We start from the raw sequence: 23,937 nt of genomic DNA on the forward strand, positions 1-23,937 counted from the left end.
ACCCAGCTGAACTAAGTTGAAAGTCAAATATCATATGGACCATGAGAAAATGTAGTATGTACAATTGAAGTAAATGGATCGTGAACGCAATCTGTGTAATCATATAATCGAATTTAACTATAATTAGCTATATCTAGCTTAGCTAGGTTGAAGTACTAAAACTGTTCGCTGCTTTCTCAGATCAATCACAAGCATGCATGGAAATCAACCTTGTATATTTGTACTTGCTTGTAAATTACATAATCTACAAAAGGTGTACGTATGTTGGTGTAGAGGTTCACATCTAACTAACTAGAACAGAATTGCTTCGGTTTCATTGGTAGCTACAGTACTACTGTTTGTGTTTGATCATATTCGCAGGAGATATGGAACAAGTTTGAAAACCCAGATCCAGATCGAGATGGAGAGGGGGTTAGCAGCTGATATGATATATAGGCAGATCGACTTGTAGTAGATACGAACGTTGCGCGCGCCTTATCTATTCATCGAGTTGCCTACTTCGTTTTGTGGGGTTATCACTCAAGAAACATTTTTGTTTTTGGACTTTTGGACCTTTTAGTTGGCAATCGTACGTTTTACAGTTTTTAGTTAACATTAAAAACAAATTGCAAACTGAGCTCTACCTACTACAAATTATGTGAGTGTATTAAAAGACAGCGACATGTCCATTAGTAGCTAATGTAATCACATTCATATACAGATTTAATGTTTCAAAATAAACAGCCAGAACTAATTGTTTTTTTCTTTTTTGGTCTAAGAACTAATTTGTTTAGCCTCATCTATTTAACATTAAGTTGGTGAAAAAAAAACACTATTATTTCAATGCTAGCTAGCTCATGAACTACATGCTAAAGAAAACTATCTAATTATGTTCCGGGGGATATCAAGATATCAAGCGACACATCGATAGTCATACATACTTACATACACAGCACAATTTCATCTATCTTTTTAGTCAAGTCGACCAAATTCTTACTGACGTACGAGAATCTAACTAGTTTCACTGTTAACGTTTACTAAAAAGTCTCAATATGATGGTGTAGATTTTCTTTCATAAAATTCTATCATAATTGTTGTAAACTGACTAATTCTACCAAAAGCTTCATAAATGAGACATAAACTAATCCGAATCTAACATTTTCATCACTACAAGCTAGCTGTAGATTCCCTACTCCCTAGCACGTACATATTAACATATATGGAATAACTTGCACGTAAGATTAAAGTAAGTAATTAGCAAACCCTAGTTATATGGCTAGTTGCAGTAAACAATATAATTTCACTGCCGTAAAATCTCATCATTTCCATTCCCAGTCCCCAATACAACATGCTTGCGCATTCTCTCATTCCCGATATATCCCCCAGTCGTTACAGACATCCCCAGAATTTCTTCAAGTTGAAGACACCGGCCTCCAGCAATTTTGGATCGGATAATCTATTTTCCCAATCAGTTTCCAAGATTTGACTAGTTATACCAAGTTTGAGGTATACGTTTTCTTGGAATGTCTAACTTGTAACATAATTACATAATACAAAACCAAAGTCTCCTCATTCTCTTCATTACAATAACCAAAACCCAATATCATCGTAGCTAGATAGAGATGGCTGAGAAAGGACTAAGATATAAACTTCCATACCAACAACCAAAGAGATGATGAATACCTTTCCAATCAGGTGAAGCAAGCAAGAGCAAATTAAGCTAGCTATCAGTCAATGCATGAATAGCTACACGTCAAAACTGGGTAGCTGATCATCTCCATTCTTTCTTTATAGTTCGTCTGATCAGAGCAAACAACACATCCAATCTGGTTTTATACATCATAGTCCTCTCTTTTTATAGAAATTTGGAGAGCATATGTATATCTACCTCTCCCCTATATAAGTATCTCTCCTACACACTTTATTCCGGCGAATCAAAATAAGCTATACTGTTCTAGCTACCCACTTTGGACAATTCTCCCAAATTTTCACGTTAAAAAGGAACGACATCTGTTTCAACAAGGGCCGCAGCAGCCATGACGGTGTCACCTTCTATTGCCTCTGCTGCACAGAGTGGCCGAGTCCTCATTATCGGCGCCACCGGCTTCATCGGCAAGTTCGTCGCCGAAGCCAGCCTCGACTCCGGCCTTCCCACTTACGTCCTCGTCCGACCCGGCCCGTCTCGTCCTTCCAAGTCAGACACCATCAAGTCCCTCAAAGACAGAGGCGCCATCATCCTCCATGTACGTAGTAACATTCTTAAACCCACAACACCTCCATATTAATTTATTTAACTTCGCAAAACTCTTTAATTTAACTCTTTCATTTTTGTTACTAATTGTTTGTATTAACATTTTCAGGGGGTGATGAGTGATAAGCCATTGATGGAGAAGCTACTGAAAGAGCATGAGATCGAGACAGTCATATCAGCCGTGGGTGGTGCAACAATTTTAGACCAGATCACCCTAGTCGAAGCCATTACTTCTGTAGGAACGGTCAAGGTAAATCTGCTTCAGCAAATCAAATGTGTCTCTCTTTTCTACCGGGAAAGAAAAAACTGACCGTTAGTTACTTGGTGCAGAGGTTTCTGCCGTCGGAGTTCGGGCACGACGTGGACCGGGCCGACCCGGTGGAACCGGGTCTGACCATGTATTTGGAGAAGCGCAAGGTGAGGCGTGCGATTGAGAAGAGTGGGGTCCCTTACACGTACATTTGTTGCAATTCTATTGCTTCTTGGCCCTACTATGACAACAAGCATCCTTCCGAGGTTGTTCCACCGTTGGATCAGTTCCAGATCTACGGTGATGGCACGGTTAAAGGTATGGTAGCATACACTGTACGGTTTCCGATATATTCCTTGGAAAAGTCTGAAGAAAGATATTGATACTCCTAGGAATGCTACAAAATCCTAGAAATATTATCCTCGAATCGTTGATAATGTTTTTTGGTCTTTAACGTTATGTTTTCAATTTTATATGAATAATGCGAGCTGTTTATGTAAAAGAAATAAATAATACAGAAGTCCGACATCATCCCAAAAATAATACAGAAAACAGAAAGAGAGAATCTGAATGATATTCTAATAGTTAATTGGTATCAATATATTCAAAGTTTTAAACTTAAGGATCATGGCCAACTTCTTCGCTTCATTTTTCTTTTTATAGCTTGGGCGATACGAAAAATGTTTTAATTTTGAATTTTCTAATACGCGGGTGAGTCATTGAAATATTATTAAAATTATGAAAGAGATTGATGAAGCTGAAACATTTTAAAATAGAATACTCACTAATATTGTAGTTGTATGACCGACACTTGTTAGTTGTTTAGTAGCTCTTTTGGTGCACCCTGTGATAATCCACCTCTATTTAATTTTTCTTTGATATAATTAAACTCCCAAAAAATAAATATATCAAAGTCCCATATAGTTTTTCATTCATGGTCCAAGTGATAAAAACATTGATTTGAAACTACTGTAATCCAACACTTCGGTCCATACAAGTTGGCCCAAGAGGTTGTCGGATTATTTATTCTCTTTTTCAGACACATTCACTAATTCACAACATTGATAATGAATTTAAGTGAATCATTTCATTTATTGAAATGCAATTTTTGACATTATTTGGTTCACAGCCTACTTCGTCGACGGCCCTGATATCGGAAAATTCACAATGAAGACGGTGGACGACATCAGAACTATGAACAAAAATGTTCACTTTCGACCTTCAAGCAATTTGTATGATATCAATGGACTTGCTTCACTGTGGGAGAAGAAAATTGGTCGCACCCTCCCAAGAGTTACCATAACTGAGAACGACCTATTGGCTATGGCTGCAGGTCCATTCTATCTTGTTCCATCTCATTCAACTTAACTCTTGAACAAAAGGCGCACTATTACCAATTTGCTCTAACATTTCGATTTCTAAATTGCAGAGAACCGTATACCAGAAAGTATTGTAGCCTCGTTCACTCATGATATCTTCATCAAAGGTTGTCAAACCAACTTCCCCGTTGAAGGTCCGAATGATGTTGATATAGGCACTCTCTACCCTGAAGAGTCTTTTAGGACTTTGGATGAGTGCTTCAATGATTTTCTTGTCAAAGTTGGGGGGAAGCTAGAGACTGATAAACTTGCCGCCAAGAACACGGCGGCGATCGGAGTTGAACCTATGGCAATCACGGCTACTTGTGCCTGAAGAACATTCCATATCCTAATCACCAAAGACATTGTCCTGTTACTCCCCAGAAAAGTTAGTTCCACTATTTGTTTAGCAGTCCCACGTCTACTTCAAAGAGAATGTGCTAATTTCATTATTTGCCTATTTGGTAAAAGCAAGGAAGCTGCATTTTCATCTGCACATGAAAATGATCCAGCTGTTGTTATGATTGTTTGGTTATTCAATGTAATAGTTTGCTCAATTATGTGAAATAATTGATGAATGTTAATAATGTTCATCTCTTCTTATGAATTGCGCAAGCTTCAAACTCTAATAGTCCAATTTAATTACCGAAATTTGCATAGATTTTATGTGTAGCCTATAATAAGCAATATTCATACAGTAATTTACCAGCGAATATATGAGATCTTCATCATGTTGGTGTCAACGGTCGAGTTGGTTTTGGTGTCATTTTCAGAGACAGTTCATTTTAACATCAGTGTTTTTGGTTGTGAATATAATAAGAAGTTGTATCTACACCCCATATATATAAGGGGCGGATCCATGACATATAAGATTATAATCAAAATTATAACCAGATTATCATCCATTAAATTTAATGACAACTAACGGTTGAGATTGGTCATAAAAACTATATCTTTTTTCTTTTCTTTTCTTTTTCTTTAAATCAATTAATGAAATCTATCTATTAAAAACATAATGAAAATTGATGATTACCTACTCTCATTTTGGAATACAAATAAGAGGAAATTAATGGTTTCATATTGAAACTCATTTACTAGATAAAAAAAGGAAAAAAAGTAAATAGCAGATGAAACTCATTTATTAGAGAGTACCATCATCATCTACCTCTTATTCTTCAAAGAAAAAAAAATTAAAAATTATCAGATGATGTCTGCCATAACACGTTGGAAACTTATGATCAAATTATATATGGAAGTACTCAGATCATCTTGTGCTATGAACAACAAGAAGCTTTTGATAAAAAAAAACAACAAGAAGCTGAAATAATAAGTACGTCGAATGTGCATTGAATGACTACTTTTGACTACCGTTAATTTTCTAACATGATATTTGAAACTTAATTTTGTTTTTTTTTCCTTTTTAGTAAATGAGTTTCAATAGGAAACGAATTATTTCCTCTTAATTATATTACAAATGGAGAAAAGTAATCATCAAATTTCATTTTAGATAGATTTTATAAATTGATGTAAAGAAAAATTTTAAAAAATATTTAGTTTTATGACTAATATCAACCGTTAGCTATTATTAGATTTAATGGATGATATTTTGATTATAATTTGATTATACTATGTCACGTATCCGCCCTTTACATATATACTATGTCGAACACGAATTGTCGAGGCTTTGGACTAGGCTATAGTTAAACCCTATTGGTTCATGTCGTTATAATACTCTGGCTTTCTATTAATGGTATAGACTTTTGCTTTTTGCTGCATACCGTATGAGTAGACCTTCTTCTCAGAAAAAATGAAACAGAATCGATCTTCAACAGGCTTTAAGTTGCAAATTTCCTTCACGATGATCATCGAACGTTTCTAAACCTTCATCTTGTAATGAAGAAGTTTTATAGTAAAAACAAATGTCCCCGTGTATGCAGCAAAAAAGGAAAAGTTGAAAGGAAAGATGATCAAAACTTTTGAAATTTCAAAGAGTCCAAACCACATTCCTGACTTAACACAGTGGTTGACTGGAGGATAACTAATGCTATATAACTGTGACATGAACAAGAAACTTCAAATGACAGGACCGCTGGTGTTGACTATAAGGCTATACAATTTACAGTTATTTAGTATGAAACTACAACACTCTAGGATGAACAAAAGGAGGCAGACTTGCCAGAATCCGGTTGCTGGATTCAACCAAAATTCACAGCCAACAACCTGGGAGTTCCGGAGCGGCTGCTCATCCTGCTCTACTTGTTTGAAATTATACATGATAAATCGGGAGTCGTTGTTCGATACAGACCCGGCATATGGGGCACTTTTTACACTTCTCACAGCAAGAGCTGAAATGCAGTAAAAATTCAGATTAGTGGCTAGAATGAGTTCTCAATAAGTCCAACTTGAGCATACATTCATGGTCAAAGACTATAATGATGGAAGGGTAGATGAAGTTACCTGCAAAGAACATGATGCCTGCATGGGAGGAGGACTATATTAATCTGTTCTTCAAAGCATACTCTGCATAGGATCTTTTCCTGTTGGATTCATTGAACCACTCAAATAATTATCATGTAAGATGGGTAATATCAGAAATTCAAAATATTAATATACATTATCTGGTGCTAAGAACAAACAACCACACATAGGCTATAACCATTTCATAGTCAAAACCCACAGATTCCTCCACTGCACTGGCTCTTTTTAATTAAATGACATTTGCCTCTTGACGTCAGCATGCATAATGATTCTTAAAAACCAAATGAACAGCTTTGGAAAAGATGCTACAGGTAGGCACAAGATTATTAAAGATGTAAGAAAGGAGAAACCGCTGTTGACAGGAAAAGTGTGTACAACGGATTTATGCTCAGAATTTGCATTATAAAGAGAACTCATGCAGCTAATTCAATTACTCTATGCATACAAAGGGATTGGCTTAGTTAAAATCAGTTAAAACATAAGAAATTAAAATTGAAAGACAGAAGTCAGTTGAAAAATTACATTCTGAAGTCTTTCATACTCCTGCTGGCTAAATTTTGTGATTTCTGTTTGCTCACTAAGTGCAGCTTGCAGTTTCCAAATCTGACACAGGAAAAACAGAAATAATTTAAGAAAATAATAAACATTGATTACAGTACCAAATATCAACAATTCTGGAATGAAGGAAATGGTTCAACTAAGAAGCAAGAATATTCCCAAGAAATTAAATAGTGTTCACCTCCTCAACAAGGTCCAACCTGGGCATCTTCTTCACTACATCAGGTGAAAAAGTATTATACCTGAACAAAAGATGAAAGCATTGATGTCAATGATGTAACTGTTAGTACTTATTACTTTGCAAGAGACCTCTAAATCCACACAAGGAAGGCAACATCTACCTATGCAACAATCACAAGAAAATCGTGCATCTATGAATAATCAATCATACATTAGAAAATGAATGAAACCAATGTGTGTAGCAAAAATAAAGAGAAAAGGACTAATGAAAGTGATTTCCTTCTTTGAAATGCTGATGGTCTGCCCATTGACAGATCACTACCTCACATAATTACACTTCCACATTCTTGATACAAATACAAAATGGAATCATCCCAATATCTGGAGCAATGCTGGAGCACATATGCAAAACTAAGCAATTATAAAACATTTTGTAATTCGTACAATCAAGTGCTACTGTCATGCATTGGATAAATTGCATATCAAGCATTGGTATTTTCCCAACACTAGAATGAACCGTGGTGCGTTGTCTATACAACCTTTTGCTTTCCATAGATCTTCAATCGAGATATTCCATTGATGAGGACTTGTTTCAATAAAAAGGCAAGAGGACACAGAAGAAGATTGCCTAAACTTTGCAGAAAATAAATGAAAGTATTGAGTGCACGAAACACTGACCCTGATGATCCAGCAGAAAACAGTCTAGCCTGTTCCTCTCGACTTCCCTCATCAATTGACCACCAACCCAGAAGCCTGTCAAAAGGATGCATCATGCCAATAAGAATGGCTAGACAGTAACTTCTATTTTCTTTCGAGTTCGCATTATAAATCTTTAAAGATAAATTTGAATGTTGAATTCCCCTAAAGTAAAGAGTTACCTAGAACCATGACGCAGGAACCCAAAATAATCACGAACTTTTGATGTTATGACCAAGTATCTTTCAGAAACAGCTCCACTACGTACTAAAAGTACAATTTTCTCTATCAACCTATATGCAGCATATAAAACACCAGCTCCTTGCAGTAAAAGAAGAGGAGCAAAAAGAAGCGGAATTGATATTTGACTAGTACCGGATGTTGTTCCCTGAAAGATAGGTTTTCTAAGAAAATGACATGTTGAGAAAATTCCAAAGTATTTAAAATAATAGTGATTTGCAAACACTTTAGATACCTCTAAACGCATAAACAGTAGAATCTGGAAAGTGATTAGAGGAATTTTCATAAAATGTCCACCAATATCCTGGAGGCTACATATTCCACTCTCTTCTTGGTCGTCGTCTGAAGATACTACAAACCCTCTATTCCAATCTAGATATCTTATGGTCATTGAAGATGAACATGCTTCTCCAGAGTGAGCATGTCTGTGAATTGCTGGATTATACCACTTCGTGCAAACAAGAAAGGCAAACATCTGTGCGATACTGTAAAAGAATAAAGAAACTTTAACAGGTTAAGACGGAGAACAATAAAGATTAATAATGAACAATTATTTGTAAGCATAAAAGTAACTGTACCCGAAGTTTATAAATAAGTCCCACCAGCCCAGAGCAGAAATATCACCTGCATGTCAGATAAAGTTACTCAAGCCAAAGGACAGCTGATCATAATGTACATTATTTGTTAATACAGGCTGAAATGCACGAGTAAAGTACGAGCATGCTTGCAATTTAATCATCATTCACGTAAGCTTACTATGGTCCCTTTTGAAGACTTTTATGGACCGTATAATTTGTAAATATCACATAAAGGAAACTACATCACTAAGAAATACTTCTGAGAGATGAAGGATGTCATTACAATACGATAACAGATGCCATCAAATACAAGTGATTCAGTAGAAAACTAAAACTTACCATTTATCTTTAGAAGAGTGAATGTTGTGGCTGCAATAAGGAAGACCATGGATATAGAAATCCAGAAGTGCTGTAAGCCAAAGTTCAGTAAATCAGAACAGACAGTGTAGAGGAGTCTAACTTCCAATCCATACAACTCGAGTAAATATAACAAAACAATACATAGACAAGGATAATAATTCAGAACAGTTTTTATTTTTGCAACTGACTGGAAACAAGAAAAAAGTAATGTTACTTTGACCTTCACGGTCAGAACTGAAGGTTCTAACTCCCATTGATAAATTATTATATATATATACAGGGCCCTTCCAATGAGGGATCCCTTTTTTTGTTCATTTTTAGGGATAGATCATTTGACGAACTTTTCGATTACAAAATCAAATCTTCACCGTTCAGTTCGTTGGGCTATATGAGTAGAACATTTCTACAAATTTTCAGAAAATTTGGTGATCGTTAAGTCATCCAAATGAGGGATTTATTTTTAATAATATTGAACGGTGTAGGTTTGATATAAGTGTTAAGTTTTTTGTTTTAATCTCAACCATTCAAGCCCATTAAAAAACAGATCTAATGGTGTGGACCTATCCCTAGAAATGAACAAAAAAAGGGATCCCTCATTAGAAGGGCCCTGTATATATATATATTTTTCTTTCTTGACAACAAAGTTATTATTAATTTCTGAGAATAACAGATTCATAATATTCATTGCCAAATAATTTTATGTTTAGAAATATATTGTTAGGCCTTTAGACTTTATGGCAGACTAATTTATATGAACAAAACACTTGTACAGCTGCAACTAACAGCAAATCAGCAATTCTTCTTATCATAAACACCTAGCTGAACAGAATAAATAGATGACGCTAAACTTCAAATCATACTAGTCACTTGCACCCACTAAAGCCAATAGTTAATACAGTACGAAATATATAATTCCAACTCAGTCCTACAATAGAGTGATTAACTTACAGGAAGTGTTTCCCATATCACATCATCATTCAAGGTGTCTTCATCACTAGGCATTAGGGCCTTACACATCCTATAAAACAGAAACACTAATTATAAATCTAATACACAACTTCAGCATTAAATAGTACACAAGTACAATTGTCACTACATTTCCCTTTTAAAAAAATTAAAAAATTAAAAATTGGTTTAAAAGAATCTTCAAAAGAAAAGTAATGGATAAACTGTTTGTTAAGTGTTGTCTAAGAAGATGAAGCTACTAGCTAAGTTCATTACAATTTATTCTCATCAATTCATAATTTGGATGTCTCTGAGGAGTTTGGTGGGACTGTGAAAGTAGGTCCATTTACAATTACAGAATGGCAGAGATAAATGGTTACCAGAAAACAATAAGAAATGTGAAATGCCTAAAATTTGGAAATACAATAGTACCTGACATTGTCAAATAGAATTGCTAGTTCAAATGCCAACAATGGCACAAAGACAATCTTCAAGCTTAGAGCTGCAAACATTTAAAGTAGTGATAAGTGATGGTGCAAGATAATCATTTATCAACTTATCAAAAAGTAAGAATGTTGCCTGTATACCGTATCTGTTCTGTAGATACATACAAAGCAGTAGTTCAAACGCAACGAGTAACGGGGTCGCCATGACAGCATGAAGTGGTGCCCACTGTCAATGAAAGGCAAGTCATCACTATTCTGTCTATTGGTTAAGAGATGAGTAAAGAAACAAAATCGACCACTACAGCAGTATAATCAGAATTTCACATAAGAAAAATGACAAAACCCAGAGAAGTTGGAATCTCATACGTGGCGACCATTAGGCGGAACTGGAGCCGGTAATGAGAATCTGCCTCGTGCTACAACTGCATGGAAAAGCCATAGAGGGGAAAATACAATCCTGCAGTATTAAAACAGCAAACTGTTACATATTGAATCGATAAGCAAACATCAGCTGTTACACATATTGAATCAATACGGCAAACATCTGAGACGTCTGTAACTCTTAACACACTTACGAGCAACAAAAACTAATTACAATGCAGCTTTTCTCTCCTGCAATCTTCACTCCTCACATGCAAAGCTAAGACAGTTGCCGTTACAACTAATGAGAAAACAAACTGTCTGCACCTTAATAACTTCCTGAGGAAATTATATGATTGCAACTCTGATTTTGCGCAGTTCAAACATTCGAAATATCTCGTTACTATTTAAACCAGCAAGCATTACAAACCGACCACAAAAACATCGAAAATAGGAGCCACAGCTCTTTTAAGCAATCTATGCTCAATAAAGCTAGCCACACTCCACCACCACTGAGAATGCACTTTCCTATCTAGTAAAAACTACCAGATGAACAACACCGCATAAATTTACTAATTCGACAGCTAATCGTCGGCAAAGAAATCAATTACAGACTCGCAAATACAGAATTACACATGCAGGTAAAAAAAACTCACCAATTCACATTAAAAATAACTCTCAAACTCCATAATAACGTAATAAACAAACAGAAAGCGCGTGATATTACATTCTCGCCGGAAATTCAGACCTTCCGGCCTAAAATTTCTCCGAGTTTCGAAGCAAACAGCAAGAAAAAGAGAGAGAGAGAAACGAAATTACTGACCACCAGGGGTAGCGGACGGCGTGGTGGAGCCGGAGAGCGAGGAAGACGGTGAATGTGAAAAGCAAGGCGTGCGCCGAAAGAGCTTGCAGAGACTTGGCCACGGAGCGCCACGTCATCACTCTCCGTTGCACCAGCATTTACAGATGAAACGGAAATCGAGGCCGTCGCAGTGGAGGAGGAGCGAAGCAGAAGAAAGGTGTTGGAGGTTTTGAAGAAGAAGAAGGAGACCTTGATTTGTTTGTTTTTTAATTTTCCATCTGGGACTACTTCATTTTCACGCTAAAAGCCAAGTCACCTGCTTACTTTGATAACGCAAGAGAGAGTTTTTTTATTTGGACGGAAAGGCCCTTGGGTTTTGGTATGATGATCGAGGAGGGGCGGGGGTAGATTTGTCTACGTATGATATGTAACAAACCTCTTAAACCGTTTGTGTTAGGACAATTTTGCCTTTTTTAAGACTCATTTCACAAGCCATTTCTAGGAGGTGTTTCAAAAGATCGAAGACCTGACACGAAAGGAGAAAGTCTTTTGTTATGATGGATTGATGGATGACAATTTTGATAGTTTTGTTAACTAATCAGAGAGTGATGCGTGAACAAATATAGAAATAGAGTGATATAATCTAAAACTAATATCCAACTCTAGAGAGCTTATATGCATTTGATACATCAATGTACAGTGTAATTTTCTCAACTTCCAATTAGCTACTTGAAATCAAGTGGGTTAATCATGTGAGACATTACCTCATCACTAAGAATGTGAAATGAACTGCAATTACAAATCAAAACATTGTGAATTAGAGGTCATTCTTGCTACCAAACAAAATTCGATGTTAACAATTTATGTAAACCTGTAATAGAATATTATTATTTTTTCTTTTTATCTAGATCTCTTCACCCATTTACAATTTATTTTCCAATATTTTGCTGACGCCGATTGATAAATTTCCAACTGATTAAAAAAAAGAAGGAAGATGAAGAAAGAAAGCTGTTTTCTCCTTTCGGAGACATCAAGCATGAATCCTAAACACAGACGATAATAGTTGTATGACCCCAAGACAAGTTGATACATATCTATACAAGATAAATATATATGATTGCGACTCCCTTTTGTTTGGAAAGTAATATATATTTGGCATTCTTTTGCGTAGGATTTAATTGTGAAGCTAGCTACATAAATATATTTTCTTAATCAACCACCATTATTATGCCAATTTTTTATAAATGCATTTTCCACTAGGACATCTAGTTAGTTTATAAGTTATCCTGGTTGGACGTTTGTGCCCCCGGCCCATTGTTTTGTTTAACATCATCAATTCATCATCATCATCACCAGCTCTTCTGCAACAGTGAACAGTCTGAAATAATAATCAAGAGGAAGAGAACAAAAGAGATGAGGTCTAATCTTTCATGGTCTGAGCTCTAAAACAAACTGGATCAGATTTCTGGGTAACTAGCTCTATATATAAAGGGAAATGCAGTAAAAGAAAACGTACTGTGTTGGGTGATATCGATCATGATCATTGTTCATTTCATGAACAAGGAAGCTTCGTCATTGTCGTGAGAGGCCACCAATCATTGTCATTAGTTTTCTGTTCCAAGCACATTAACGATTTCCTTCCTTTGTTTATACATGATCCCAACTTTAGGGCCTCATGCAGCCCAACTCAATAACCTTTTCCACAACGGTTCAAGCCCAAAAAGACAAGCCTAGAGGTTAAAGTCATCTCGGGGGAGGAGGGGAGCCAAAACGGCCCAATTACAAGATAAACTTGATGACGGAGAATTTACATCTTCAACTTAATAGTTAATACCACGTGCACCTTTTAAAAGTAGCGTGACTAACAAGAGTCACCATTTGCAGCAACATCGTACGGCCACCATAAAATCATAAACTGTCCTACTATAATTAATATAGTAACACGTTTACTTACTTAAAATGAAAAAAATTAATAATCTTAAACAATTAGTACAGAAACGGTAAAAGTTCGGTGTAAGAATAAATCCTGCCCCATGTCCCTCTCGATCCTTATGTTAACAATTAGTTAAGTGTTATTTATGAATTGTTTTCTCGATAATGATATTACCCCTACACCAATTCCAATTCATTCATGTACTAAACACATGAATATCCCATATTCATGAACTATTCTGATTCCTCGTAATCATCCTCTTCCATTCAAGAGCATTATGATGATATCCATCCAGCAATCTTGTTCTGTTTTCACATACCATTGTAGGTGAGCTATTCATATGGAATTGGAATCTATGCACGAGATATATATAGTCTATGTACATGAGATACACATTGAGTACCTTATTGATGGGATCAAGACTATCTAGCTTGCGGCAATTCTATTTCTATCTTATTGTTCATTCTTGTACTACTTTGATCCCTGCACTGGCATATCATGCACTCTCGATCTCTTTCACAAATAGAAAGATGGAGAAAAAAAGAGATCCAATTATTCTTATAATTACAGGAGGTGGAGGCTTATGGTTTTCATAAGTCATAAACCTAACCGAGTAACCGTTCCCATGCATGGTTCTGTGCAAATTTAGAATGCATGGCCACCGTTCCCATGCACAGGGTTATAAATATAATTAATACCTCATGAATCTCATCAAAACTAAATTGTAGCTAGATCGAACTTGGAGTTAGCTAGCTAAGATGAACAGCTGATGACATATTATCTTAACGCGAAGGCCACGGCAAAAGTACGTACCCGCATTGTTCAAACTTGTACCAAAGAAATATGCATATTTCATCTCAACTCGAACTATGATCTAGGATTATATCATCCAAACACGTTCTTGAATCGGGGCCATGCATACACTAGCTGCACAAATAGTCTATATATAACGTGGTTGGAATGAATATAACTCAGTGTGTGATTTTTGTGTCCAAATTCAAGCATATATCCAAGTGATGAATATGCTCATTAACTCATGCATGCAACCACACATTCCCAAGAAAGAAATTCCAGGATCTTAGAAAAATGAAGGATGATACAAGAAATTAATACAATACAAAAGGGAAATATATATATATATATAATTTATATATTAATGTTGTATATACAAACAGATTCCAGTCGATCTCAAAATCAGTCAATCATATCACACGACACTACAATAAGATCTCTGAAGCAACTGAGACTCAGATCGATGACGCAGGGCCTGGATCATTTTAACTAGGGTTCTGCCATTTTTCTAATCCCTTGATTACTGGAAAAACCCAGAGATCCTGAGAAACACAGTCCGTACGAATTGGGAAGACAAGAGAAGTAAGTAAGTGGTACCTGGTCCCGGTGGTGATTGTGGGGACGAAGACACATGACGCAAACCAGATCGTCACCTTCATCATGACCATGACCTTAACCCACATTGTCATCTAGTTCCAGTTTCCCACCAGTACTCCCAGTCTGAAACTACTTCTGAACTCTGAACCAGTTCAGTGAAAATGAAGATCGATACAACACAAACAACAAAACACCACACTACTACGCAGTACACTTGGAATATATAGAAACAAAGTCTGAAACTTTGAGTTCAAACGGATCAAAGCGCACTCAACACCCACCATTTTCTATGTTTGGATTTTCTACAAGGTTTCTCTCCCCCAGGAAAAAGATCCTCCACTGTTTTTTTTGTTTGCTACATCACACCAAAACACACCACAACCAACAAAAAAAAAAAGATCATGACACTTGATTAGAGGATACTGACGTTGGTATTATTAGTAGTCCTCTGCCGTTTAACACTGCCGGAAGAATTAGACTCTTCGCCTCCGCCGCTCTTCTCCATCACCGCCTTGAGCGCTTCCTGTATCGAGCTTATACAGTACTGCTGTTGCTCTTCGCCGCTGCTCGAATGATCTTCTTCTCCGGTGATGAACAAAACGTTCTTCACGCGTCCACCTAACGTTGTGATCTCAGCTTTCAACGTTCTCAAACGTAACGCCTTGAGTGTCTTGATGAGATCAGGCAAAAGATCCGACCGGTCCTCGCAACACAACGAGGCTTTGATTACGAACTTGCCCTCCTCTTCTGAGGCATCGTCAACTACCAGCTCGTCTGTTTCAGTCGGCACCGGACTGGTCTCCGCTATTACAGAAGTCTGCCGTTTCAGCTCCTTCACATGTTGTATCACTTCAGCAAGCAATGAAGCCTTGTCCGTCTATCATCACAAAAATAAAAAAATCAATCAAATTTTTTGGATTAAGAAAGATAATTAGAATTAAAAACAATACGGCGTGGTTTTTGAAGGAATAAGGAGAATGTGTGTTAGTGTGACTGACAAGAGTGCTAGGTTGTCTGGGGCTTTATTTATTTTGTTCATTGTGGAAATATGGTTTTGAGTTTTGACTGATGTGTGATACATCTCTATGTATCCGGCAAGAAATTTCCATGGGAAGCTTTTTAACTGCTTCATGGTTCCTCTTTATCATATCACCCCAGCGACATTACCATTATTCCCTTTTTTCTCTTTATCGTTTTTTTTCTTCTTCCTCACCTCGGAACTACCACAGAACTGATCAGAAAGAAAGAAGAAACCAAAAGAGAAGATGGACCAAAAAGCTAGCCATATATTGGTAAAATTGTAATGTATTGTTAGGTCTTGAAACGATCCTAAACTAATTGAACGGAATAGAATCTTAGGAAGAGATCCACAAAGATCTTTGATTTGAAAAACAAATCCAAAAGGGTGACGATGTTCATACTAGACAAGCACAATATGATTAAATATTAATATGGAGGAGTTGCTTACTTTGGTGGTGCTGGGTAATAGGCTGCGCAGCTTAGCAAGGTGGTTATTGATTCTCTCTCTTCTTCTTCTTTCGGCCTCGCTGTGGCTTTTCGAAGCTGCGAGTGCCTTGGCGTCCATGATTTCTTGGGCGGTCAGCTTCCCCAGCTCGGCTTGGAGACCGAAAGGAGCCGAACCAGGCTGGACCATCGGTCCTAGAGCCTCCGATAAGATTCTAAGGTGGTGGTGATCGGATGCTGAACCGTCGTACGTGAACTGTAGAGATGGAGCTCCTCTTCTGTTGAAGAAGCTGGCGTAGGATGACGACGGAGCTGGAGGAGGGACTAGAAATGGGTCGATGTTGTTGTTGAAGGCGTGGATCTGAGGGAGAGTCCATGGCTGCAGGATTGGAGGTGGAGGTTGATCATGAGGGAAGATCAAACCTCGACTACCGTACAAATCATTCTGGTTTTGTTGTTGTTGTTGCATCATCTGTTGTTGTTGTTGAAGAAGCAGCTGCTCTTGATAGTTCTGGACTTGTTGATGATGATGAGTCTGTGAACACTCGCCTTGATCTTCTTTCTTTCCACACATCATCTTTATATATATTGATGCAAATTTGTCAGTTTGTTTGTGTATGCAATTAACTGGCAAACTAGGGCTTGCTTACTTCATAGGATCATCATCATGATCATCACCGGTCTAGCTAGCTCTGAGTCTCTGAGCGCATACATATGGATGATGATGATGACGAAGAAGATGATGAAAAGGAAATTTGAAGATAAAAGGATATTGGATGTGGAAGGAAGAAGGGATTCAGGGGAAGAAAAATGGATGGTAATATAAAAGAATATAAGACAAAAAAAACCTTACCTTTGCTTGATATATGAAAGATGGTTTTGGTTGTGGCAAAACAAAACAATACAAAGAGGCAAAGGCTTCTCTCTTTCTCTTCTTTCTCTTTCTGTGTCCCCAAAATGAATCTGCCACGCCCTTGATGAGTGAAGAAGCTAAGGCCTTTTTATTATTGAATTGGTTTTCAACTGAGCTTTCCTTTTCCTTTGTGCTTTGTTGGTATCTTTTTGGTTCCTTTGTTTTTCTTGCCCTCTCTCTCTGAATATGAATGTGATGGTGTATGAGAGAGACTATTTATCACTCCACCCTTTCCAGTTTCCACCACTCTAAATATATATAGGGTTAAGTCTGTTGGTGTTTGAGTACTGCTAGCTAGTCTCCTTTACTTTCTTCTTACGGCATTCTCTCTCTATCCCATTCTTCCCTATAGCTTTCAGGGTGGGGATCTTTTTCTCTCAATTTTACTCATAATAATTTAATTTTTTTCTAAATAATTCATATAAATTAGCAAAAGCATCATGTTTCTCTAATTTTGTTTGTTGCTTAGTGATTGGTTCAAAGCAAATAATTAGTAGTGGGAAGGAGCTAGGCAAGGCTAGTTAGGAATGGGAAACACAGGCACATACTACAACTAAACAGAGTGAACACACAACACACAGATTGTCGACCGACCAAAGACAAAGAAAAGCTGAGTCTATCATTATCATGCATTATATATAAAACAAAGGCTCTTATTAGGGAAGGGTAAACATACAATTTTTCATGATCATCAATTTAATTTAACTTACATATACTTAGGCCTTTTCCCCCCTGCTTCATTACCTCAGTCAATCCCACGTTCTTCCATATACACTTTGGCTATTTCCATGCCAACCCTTTCTGCTTCCCCAAGACGACTATGTAATCATTGTGTCTTGGAACACACTCCACCCCCCCTTACTATACACCCCTTCCAATTTTCATCATCATCTCTGTATCTCTCTAGGCTAACCATTTCCTCGTAAATTTGCAATTTCCTTGGTTTCAGCAGTGCTTATATGTATTTGTATGTGTATTAATTATTTATGCTTCCTATATATTAATTACAAAGGAATCAGCTATAGCAATGGAACAACACTGTAACTAGTTTTCACTTGCGGTTCATTCTTGTACCTTGATACGTAGAAGAGTTTTCGCTATATACCCGGTTCAAAAGGCGTACCATGTGCTTAACGTATGGCTCCATAAAATTAGTATCTTTTTTTTTTCCGGTTTATATACATCTTCCTCCTGTTGCTGGGAAGATATACTGCTTCATACATAATAGGACATGAGTTTTAACACACATATGTGATAGTCATGTAATTCTTTGTCACACTGCAACGAGGACAAAATGATGAATGCATATATGGTTGGAAAAAATACCAAAAAGGGCGGATGATTTTGGTAGTTGGTAAGATTGTCCATTCGATTCCAATTCCATTCCATTAAAACTTGAAAGGCCACAACACAAAACACCAAGGAAATGGAATAATTGATGTTTCCAAGCACTTTTTTGATGTGGTGGCACACTTTTCCAAGCCCCCCTTCTTTGTCGTCTATGTGCTCCTCATCTCTCACCAGGAGCCCTAGAATATCCTGCCTCTACTGGTTGCTGGTTGGCCCTGAAGAAGTTTACTCCTCCTTTTTACTCATCATGTCCTTGTGGTAAAAACAAATCAATTGTATATAGATCATGCTGCTTAAAGATCTGGGTAATCACACAGTTCATATAATTATCAGTGCCATTAGTTACTTATCATGTCTGAGCTCTACCTTTTGACACTTTGATTAAGTTTAGCTTCTGCAGATTAAGGAAAACACATAAAATAGCCAAGTGATTAACAAGTACGAGCTATCATGAGTTTATTCCCAATGTTTCCCTCTTGTGCACCGCTTTGCCCACATCTCCTCTGTGTTACCATGTTTAGGTCAAGTCAGAGGCTCTCACAAGCTGCACTGTTCTCCCCTGATGCCCTTTGGTTAAGTCCCCAGCAACCTCCTCTAATGCTTTAATTTGCTGTACTATTGATTTTATATCTAGGGCTGGGAGATCGAACCTAGCTACAAGCAAAGAGGGAAAGAGGGTTGTCTTCTTTTTTTCTTTTTTCTTTTTGGCGAGGAAAGAGGGTTGTCTTTGGAGCTAGCCTTTGTGGTCACACGCATGGTTTGGTTTGGTCCCAATTCTTTTCAATTTTGTTTTCCATCTTTTTGAAGCTTAAATTGTTTTTTATATACCCGATCTAACAATATGGTCTGGTTTTATATATAAATTACAGATGCATGCTGCTTCAAACATTTGATGATAGCTGCAGCACCACTAGCCTAAAGCACGAGAAGAGCCTTTACATGTATGTGTTTTGTGGGGTGTATCATGACATCAGTCCCACCCTGTCATGACGTTTGCTCCCCCCTCAAGCTCTTGGCTATTTGGTTCTTAGCTCGATCTCCATGCATCATCTTATTTAGTTCTGGCATTGTGAAGCTTGCAGTTTACGATCAAGCTGTACAGTTGGGTTTTGTAATGATGAGTGGTCTTTGAATTCTCTTTCACCACATCTCTGTTTCTATAAGTACTTCATTCTCTTTCTGGTATTTCTTCAACACAAAGCTTCATATATGTTATGGTGAAGATGACCCGAAATAAAATATCAACATTTACCAGTAGAAAATATAGAAGATCAGCAAGGTTTTGTAGACAACTAGTAGAAAGAATTCAAAATGTAACTTGTGTGTGTACGTTAATATAATGTCATTCTATTGGTCTATATAGCGGAAACAATAACAAGAATTACAAATTGGTAATTACGATGATTGATCATATACTTCCATTCGTAGTCGAGTTGGTCCTTCAATCTTGATTCTCATTGTCCTCAACATCCTATGGTAAGCACTCAAGTTAGAAAATAATCTATTTAATTTGTGTATTTCGTGTATGCGTTGACATGTCCAAACTAGTATGTACGAATGATATCTTAATTAGCGTGTGTGTATATGTACGTATGTATCAACAACGACTGGAGATGAAATTTAATTGAACGCCAGACGCTCCAATCTTTTTGTTGTTGTTGTTGAGAATGCCAGACGCTCCAATCTTTCTCAAACAAAACAAGAAGAATCATGTACTGGCTATAGCTTTTTTCCATCTCAGGTACAAAAATAGTCGTTCCATTGTTACAAATACATGAAATTCCACAGGGAAAGTTGCTAGGTTAGGTCTGCGCTCCAAACATGGAATAACCTGCTCAGTACTTTGAACAATGATGAAAACATGGGGTTAAGTACACGCATGATCGATCCATGTCTGCCTCAGTGCCTTGTGTAAATGCCTTCAGTTACCACGTACAAGCAAACTTTTATACTCAGTGGGCCAAACTAGACATTTTCAGAATTTCTTGTAACGGACATATAAGTCTATGATCTCTTAGAGTTACATGAGTTACCGGCCAGTGAATTTGTTACGTTAATGTGGGGTAATTAACTAGGTTTAGATACGCACAATAATGAAATTTCACTTTGATAATGTAAACTCGGTTGATTTGAGAATTTTCGCTTTGTAAATTTCTCCTATAAAGAAAAAGCCTAGCTCGCTTTGAGTTGATGTGTATAGTAATTGAGACGGTATGTACTCAGGCCTATATTATTAATTTCTTTCCATATTTCACTCATTCGACCAGTTCCCTTTATAGTGATTTCTAGCTACCCACTTACAATCTCCAGCCAGTGCTTTGTATCTGTCGCTCCAATTAAGATATATATGATCCTTAATCCAAATGAATCCTTACATTAGCCACTTAAGATTGCGTCTCACATTAGTACGACGTGGGGAGAACGCCTAAGTGTTTTGAAAAGAAGATTAGTCGATCCAACTGATTCTCAACATCAGAAACTACGAAAATATATATGCAAAAGCATTCTGTATAAATTTATATACCAACATTAACCGTAATCAACAAGAACTTACCCTATTATATATGAATATGATACTGAAAATATGGTCCATCTGGCTAGATGGCCACAAATAGTAAGATAATGTTATCTCGTACTAAATATTGTTGTTTACATAGGAAGTGCTTGTAATTAAAAAGGGATTAGTGATCGTCTTAATTAGCTAGTGTGCTTTCAAGTTGCAAGTACTTATAAGTCCACCCTATAAGTCTTCTGCATATTGATCTGTATTATAAACCCTATCTTTGTTCTGCTACATAAAAAACCAGAAAGACAGATTAGGCACTCAATTTTGTTTATCTCGCTAGCGTTTTGTCACCTTATTACAAAAGTTAGAGGATAGGATCCTCCTTCAATCTCTCTATGTGCTTCCATTATGTTTAAATATATACATAAAGTCTATCAAACTTTTGCAGCATCCGTTTTATTCCCAGTACATCAAATATACAATATTACAAATTAACAAACTCTCAAAAGTTTATACTTGAAAGTTGAAAGTCCAGCCAAACGTTGGCACCCTAGCTATCCATTCGGATACTACTTTTTGAGGATTAATATTATTCAAACGAGAAAACTTAATATATTCATATTTTCAATTCTTCATATGAGGCATCGCCTTCCTGATCTGATTTTCAAAGCAAAAACTGCTTTTGAAACTGCAGGGTCGACTGAGCAGCCTGAAGTTATTGAAAATTGGTTGGACCAAGATTGGCAATTGATCTTCTGGGAACATAAAATAAGATTCCTCCTGCATATTCCTGCTACCAAAGCCAACAGCTAGCTAGGGTTTAAGAACTTAGACCACGCAGAGCAATGGAGGCATATTCAGATTCTGATGTATTGTTGAAGACGATATCTCTGAGTGGACCAAGACAAACTCTCATCAGAGCCAAAATTCCACAATCATCCAACATCCCAATAAAGTAGCCGTAGCGCTAGGGTTCTTGACTATCAGTATAAATGGTCTCTACCCTTTAGCCCTAAGCTAAGGTAGCTGATATTATTGGTAGCACTGTATATATAGGAGTAGCTGTCCCGGTCAATATATATTGGATTCTGGATGAACAAGAAGATATACTCTAGCATATAGTCCCCGATTGGGTTTGTAATTTTGTAGGACTACTGCACCCAATTGTCCAAGGGGTGTGTCCCTATGGTGGGACAATGACATTGTGCATATAGTCATGATGATACCCTCCACCACAAGGCCAGTTTTTACCCGATCTTTTATATATTTATGTATAGGTCTTTGTCAATGATACCAGAGGAGAAATTCTGTGATACTTGAAATGATCTCCAGCCGAAAGTTGAGTCCTTTGTATATGGTTTCTGTATGAGATATCAGAGGAGGAGGAGGAGGAGCTCATGAAAATGGCAGCAGGGTCTTTAGAAAGCGCAACATGCACCTGCCAAAGTTTAAGTACTTTGCGTGCCCTAATCAACTGGCTTCAATCTTAAGCAAAGCTTGTCTCTTTTGGGGCATGGGAAAGGCACAGTTATTGACGTTCTATTGTTTACTTCATGGGAATCGCATAAAGAAAGATTAAGGGGAAATCAATATTCATTGCAGCTTAAAACCATTTTTTGTCTTAGATACAGACACTTGACTCGTTAATGTCCACAGAGGCCCAATAAGGCTCACAAATGAGTGTACTTAATTTTATCAGAACAGCCCATTAATCTAAACAATTGTATCATATAGCATTCGGAAAGAGTATTCACTTGGTTACTGACCGATTAGAAATTTACGCTTAATTACTTTTAGATTTACATCTAATGGTCAAGAACAAAACAATCACTATGCTTAAAAGTTAGTATCTCCACCATTAGATCTACATTTAATGGTGGTTGAGCATAAATTTCTTGATGACTAGCTAGGCCGGTGAACATGGCTGAAGGTTGATTCACTTGGTTATCTATTCATCTAGCGATGAAAAATGAATGATCACTTTGGTCGAAACACTTAATAAACGTATAATCATCACAACATTTAATATTAAATCTAAATGTGGATGATCATTGTGATTACAAATTGATCAGTGGCCATGTAATTAAACGTTATTGTTTCTAATTGTAATTATATGTCTTGTTTGGTTGATGGAAAAGAAATTGGTTCCTTGGTCTTTCTCATGTACATGGGAAATTAAATTTCCCATTAGTTTCCCTACGAGGTGTTTGGGAACGTCGGGAAAGTAAGTAGGAAATGTATTTTACTTTCTTTTCCAATGTTTGGTTTATGTATAGATAAGAAAACAAGTAACACTAATTTACCAATTATATTCTTAGTAAGAAAATATATAATATTTAAGATTCTAAAGTTTTGTTGATAATTTAGTAATAACATCCATTAAAACAATATATAAAAGATGCAATTAATGTGCAATTAATGTTAGGAAAATATGAGGGAAATTGGAATCCTGTGGTATGTGGGAGGATCCAATTTCCCATATATTTTCCTATATTGTGGTAAAGTTTTTCTTTTCCTTAGGTGTGCCAAATAAATGAAATAAACAACTTTCCCCTCTCAACCTTTCCAATACATGAACCAAACGAGGCCATATTGTTCGACTAAGAAGATCCTAAGCTTGTTCTTCGTCGCAACTAGAAATTTGTTATCGTTGAGTGCCACAATTTCAAGATCATGGTTTTTGAAATGAAGGACGACATGTATTAATTCCATACATACATATATATATAGGGCCCTTCCAATAAGGGATCCCTATTTTAAGCCATTTATAGGGATAGGGCATTACACCAACTTCCCGATTATAATTTTACATCTCCACCGTTCATATCTTAGGTCTATATGAGTAGATCACCTCTACAAAATTTCATATGATTTGGTGATCGTTAAGGCTTTCAAAAGTTC

At 36.8% G+C, this 23,937-nt stretch overlaps 3 protein-coding genes across 3 annotated transcripts; 1 reads left to right on the forward strand and 2 right to left on the reverse strand.

Annotated features, from left to right (window-relative positions):
- Positions 1 to 1,854: 1,854 nt before the first annotated feature.
- On the forward strand, positions 1,855 to 4,579 carry LOC101306809 (leucoanthocyanidin reductase-like). Its single transcript, XM_004297096.1, is given in 6 exon segments — positions 1,855 to 2,222; positions 2,340 to 2,480; positions 2,561 to 2,798; positions 3,610 to 3,813; positions 3,910 to 4,150; positions 4,152 to 4,579. Coding segments are annotated over 6 exon segments (1,071 nt in total). The 5' UTR covers positions 1,855 to 2,015; the 3' UTR covers positions 4,192 to 4,579.
- A 1,121-nt stretch (positions 4,580 to 5,700) lies between these two features.
- Positions 5,701 to 11,757, reverse strand: LOC101307107. The gene is made up of 14 exons (XM_004297097.1): positions 11,503 to 11,757; positions 10,686 to 10,776; positions 10,461 to 10,545; positions 10,306 to 10,375; positions 9,877 to 9,946; positions 8,908 to 8,977; positions 8,569 to 8,614; positions 8,226 to 8,475; positions 7,933 to 8,138; positions 7,733 to 7,807; positions 7,056 to 7,116; positions 6,839 to 6,919; positions 6,296 to 6,375; positions 5,701 to 6,183 (listed from the first exon to the last, which is right to left on the reverse strand). The coding sequence occupies exons 1-14, from the start codon at positions 11,637 to 11,639 to the stop codon at positions 6,105 to 6,107; spliced, it is 1,401 nt and encodes a 466-aa protein (XP_004297145.1). The 5' UTR covers positions 11,640 to 11,757; the 3' UTR covers positions 5,701 to 6,104.
- Positions 11,758 to 15,116: 3,359 nt separating this feature from the next.
- LOC101307389 (transcription factor bHLH30-like) lies at positions 15,117 to 17,262 on the reverse strand. Its single transcript, XM_004297098.1, has 3 exons — positions 17,121 to 17,262; positions 16,272 to 16,967; positions 15,117 to 15,680 (listed from the first exon to the last, which is right to left on the reverse strand). The coding sequence occupies exons 2-3, from the start codon at positions 16,842 to 16,844 to the stop codon at positions 15,216 to 15,218; spliced, it is 1,038 nt and encodes a 345-aa protein (XP_004297146.1). The 5' UTR covers positions 16,845 to 16,967; positions 17,121 to 17,262; the 3' UTR covers positions 15,117 to 15,215.
- Between the last annotated feature and the right edge of the window lie 6,675 nt (positions 17,263 to 23,937).

The sequence above is a fragment of the Fragaria vesca genome, linkage group LG4 (genome assembly GCF_000184155.1).
Source record: "Fragaria vesca subsp. vesca linkage group LG4, FraVesHawaii_1.0, whole genome shotgun sequence".
NCBI lineage: Eukaryota > Viridiplantae > Streptophyta > Magnoliopsida > Rosales > Rosaceae > Fragaria > Fragaria vesca.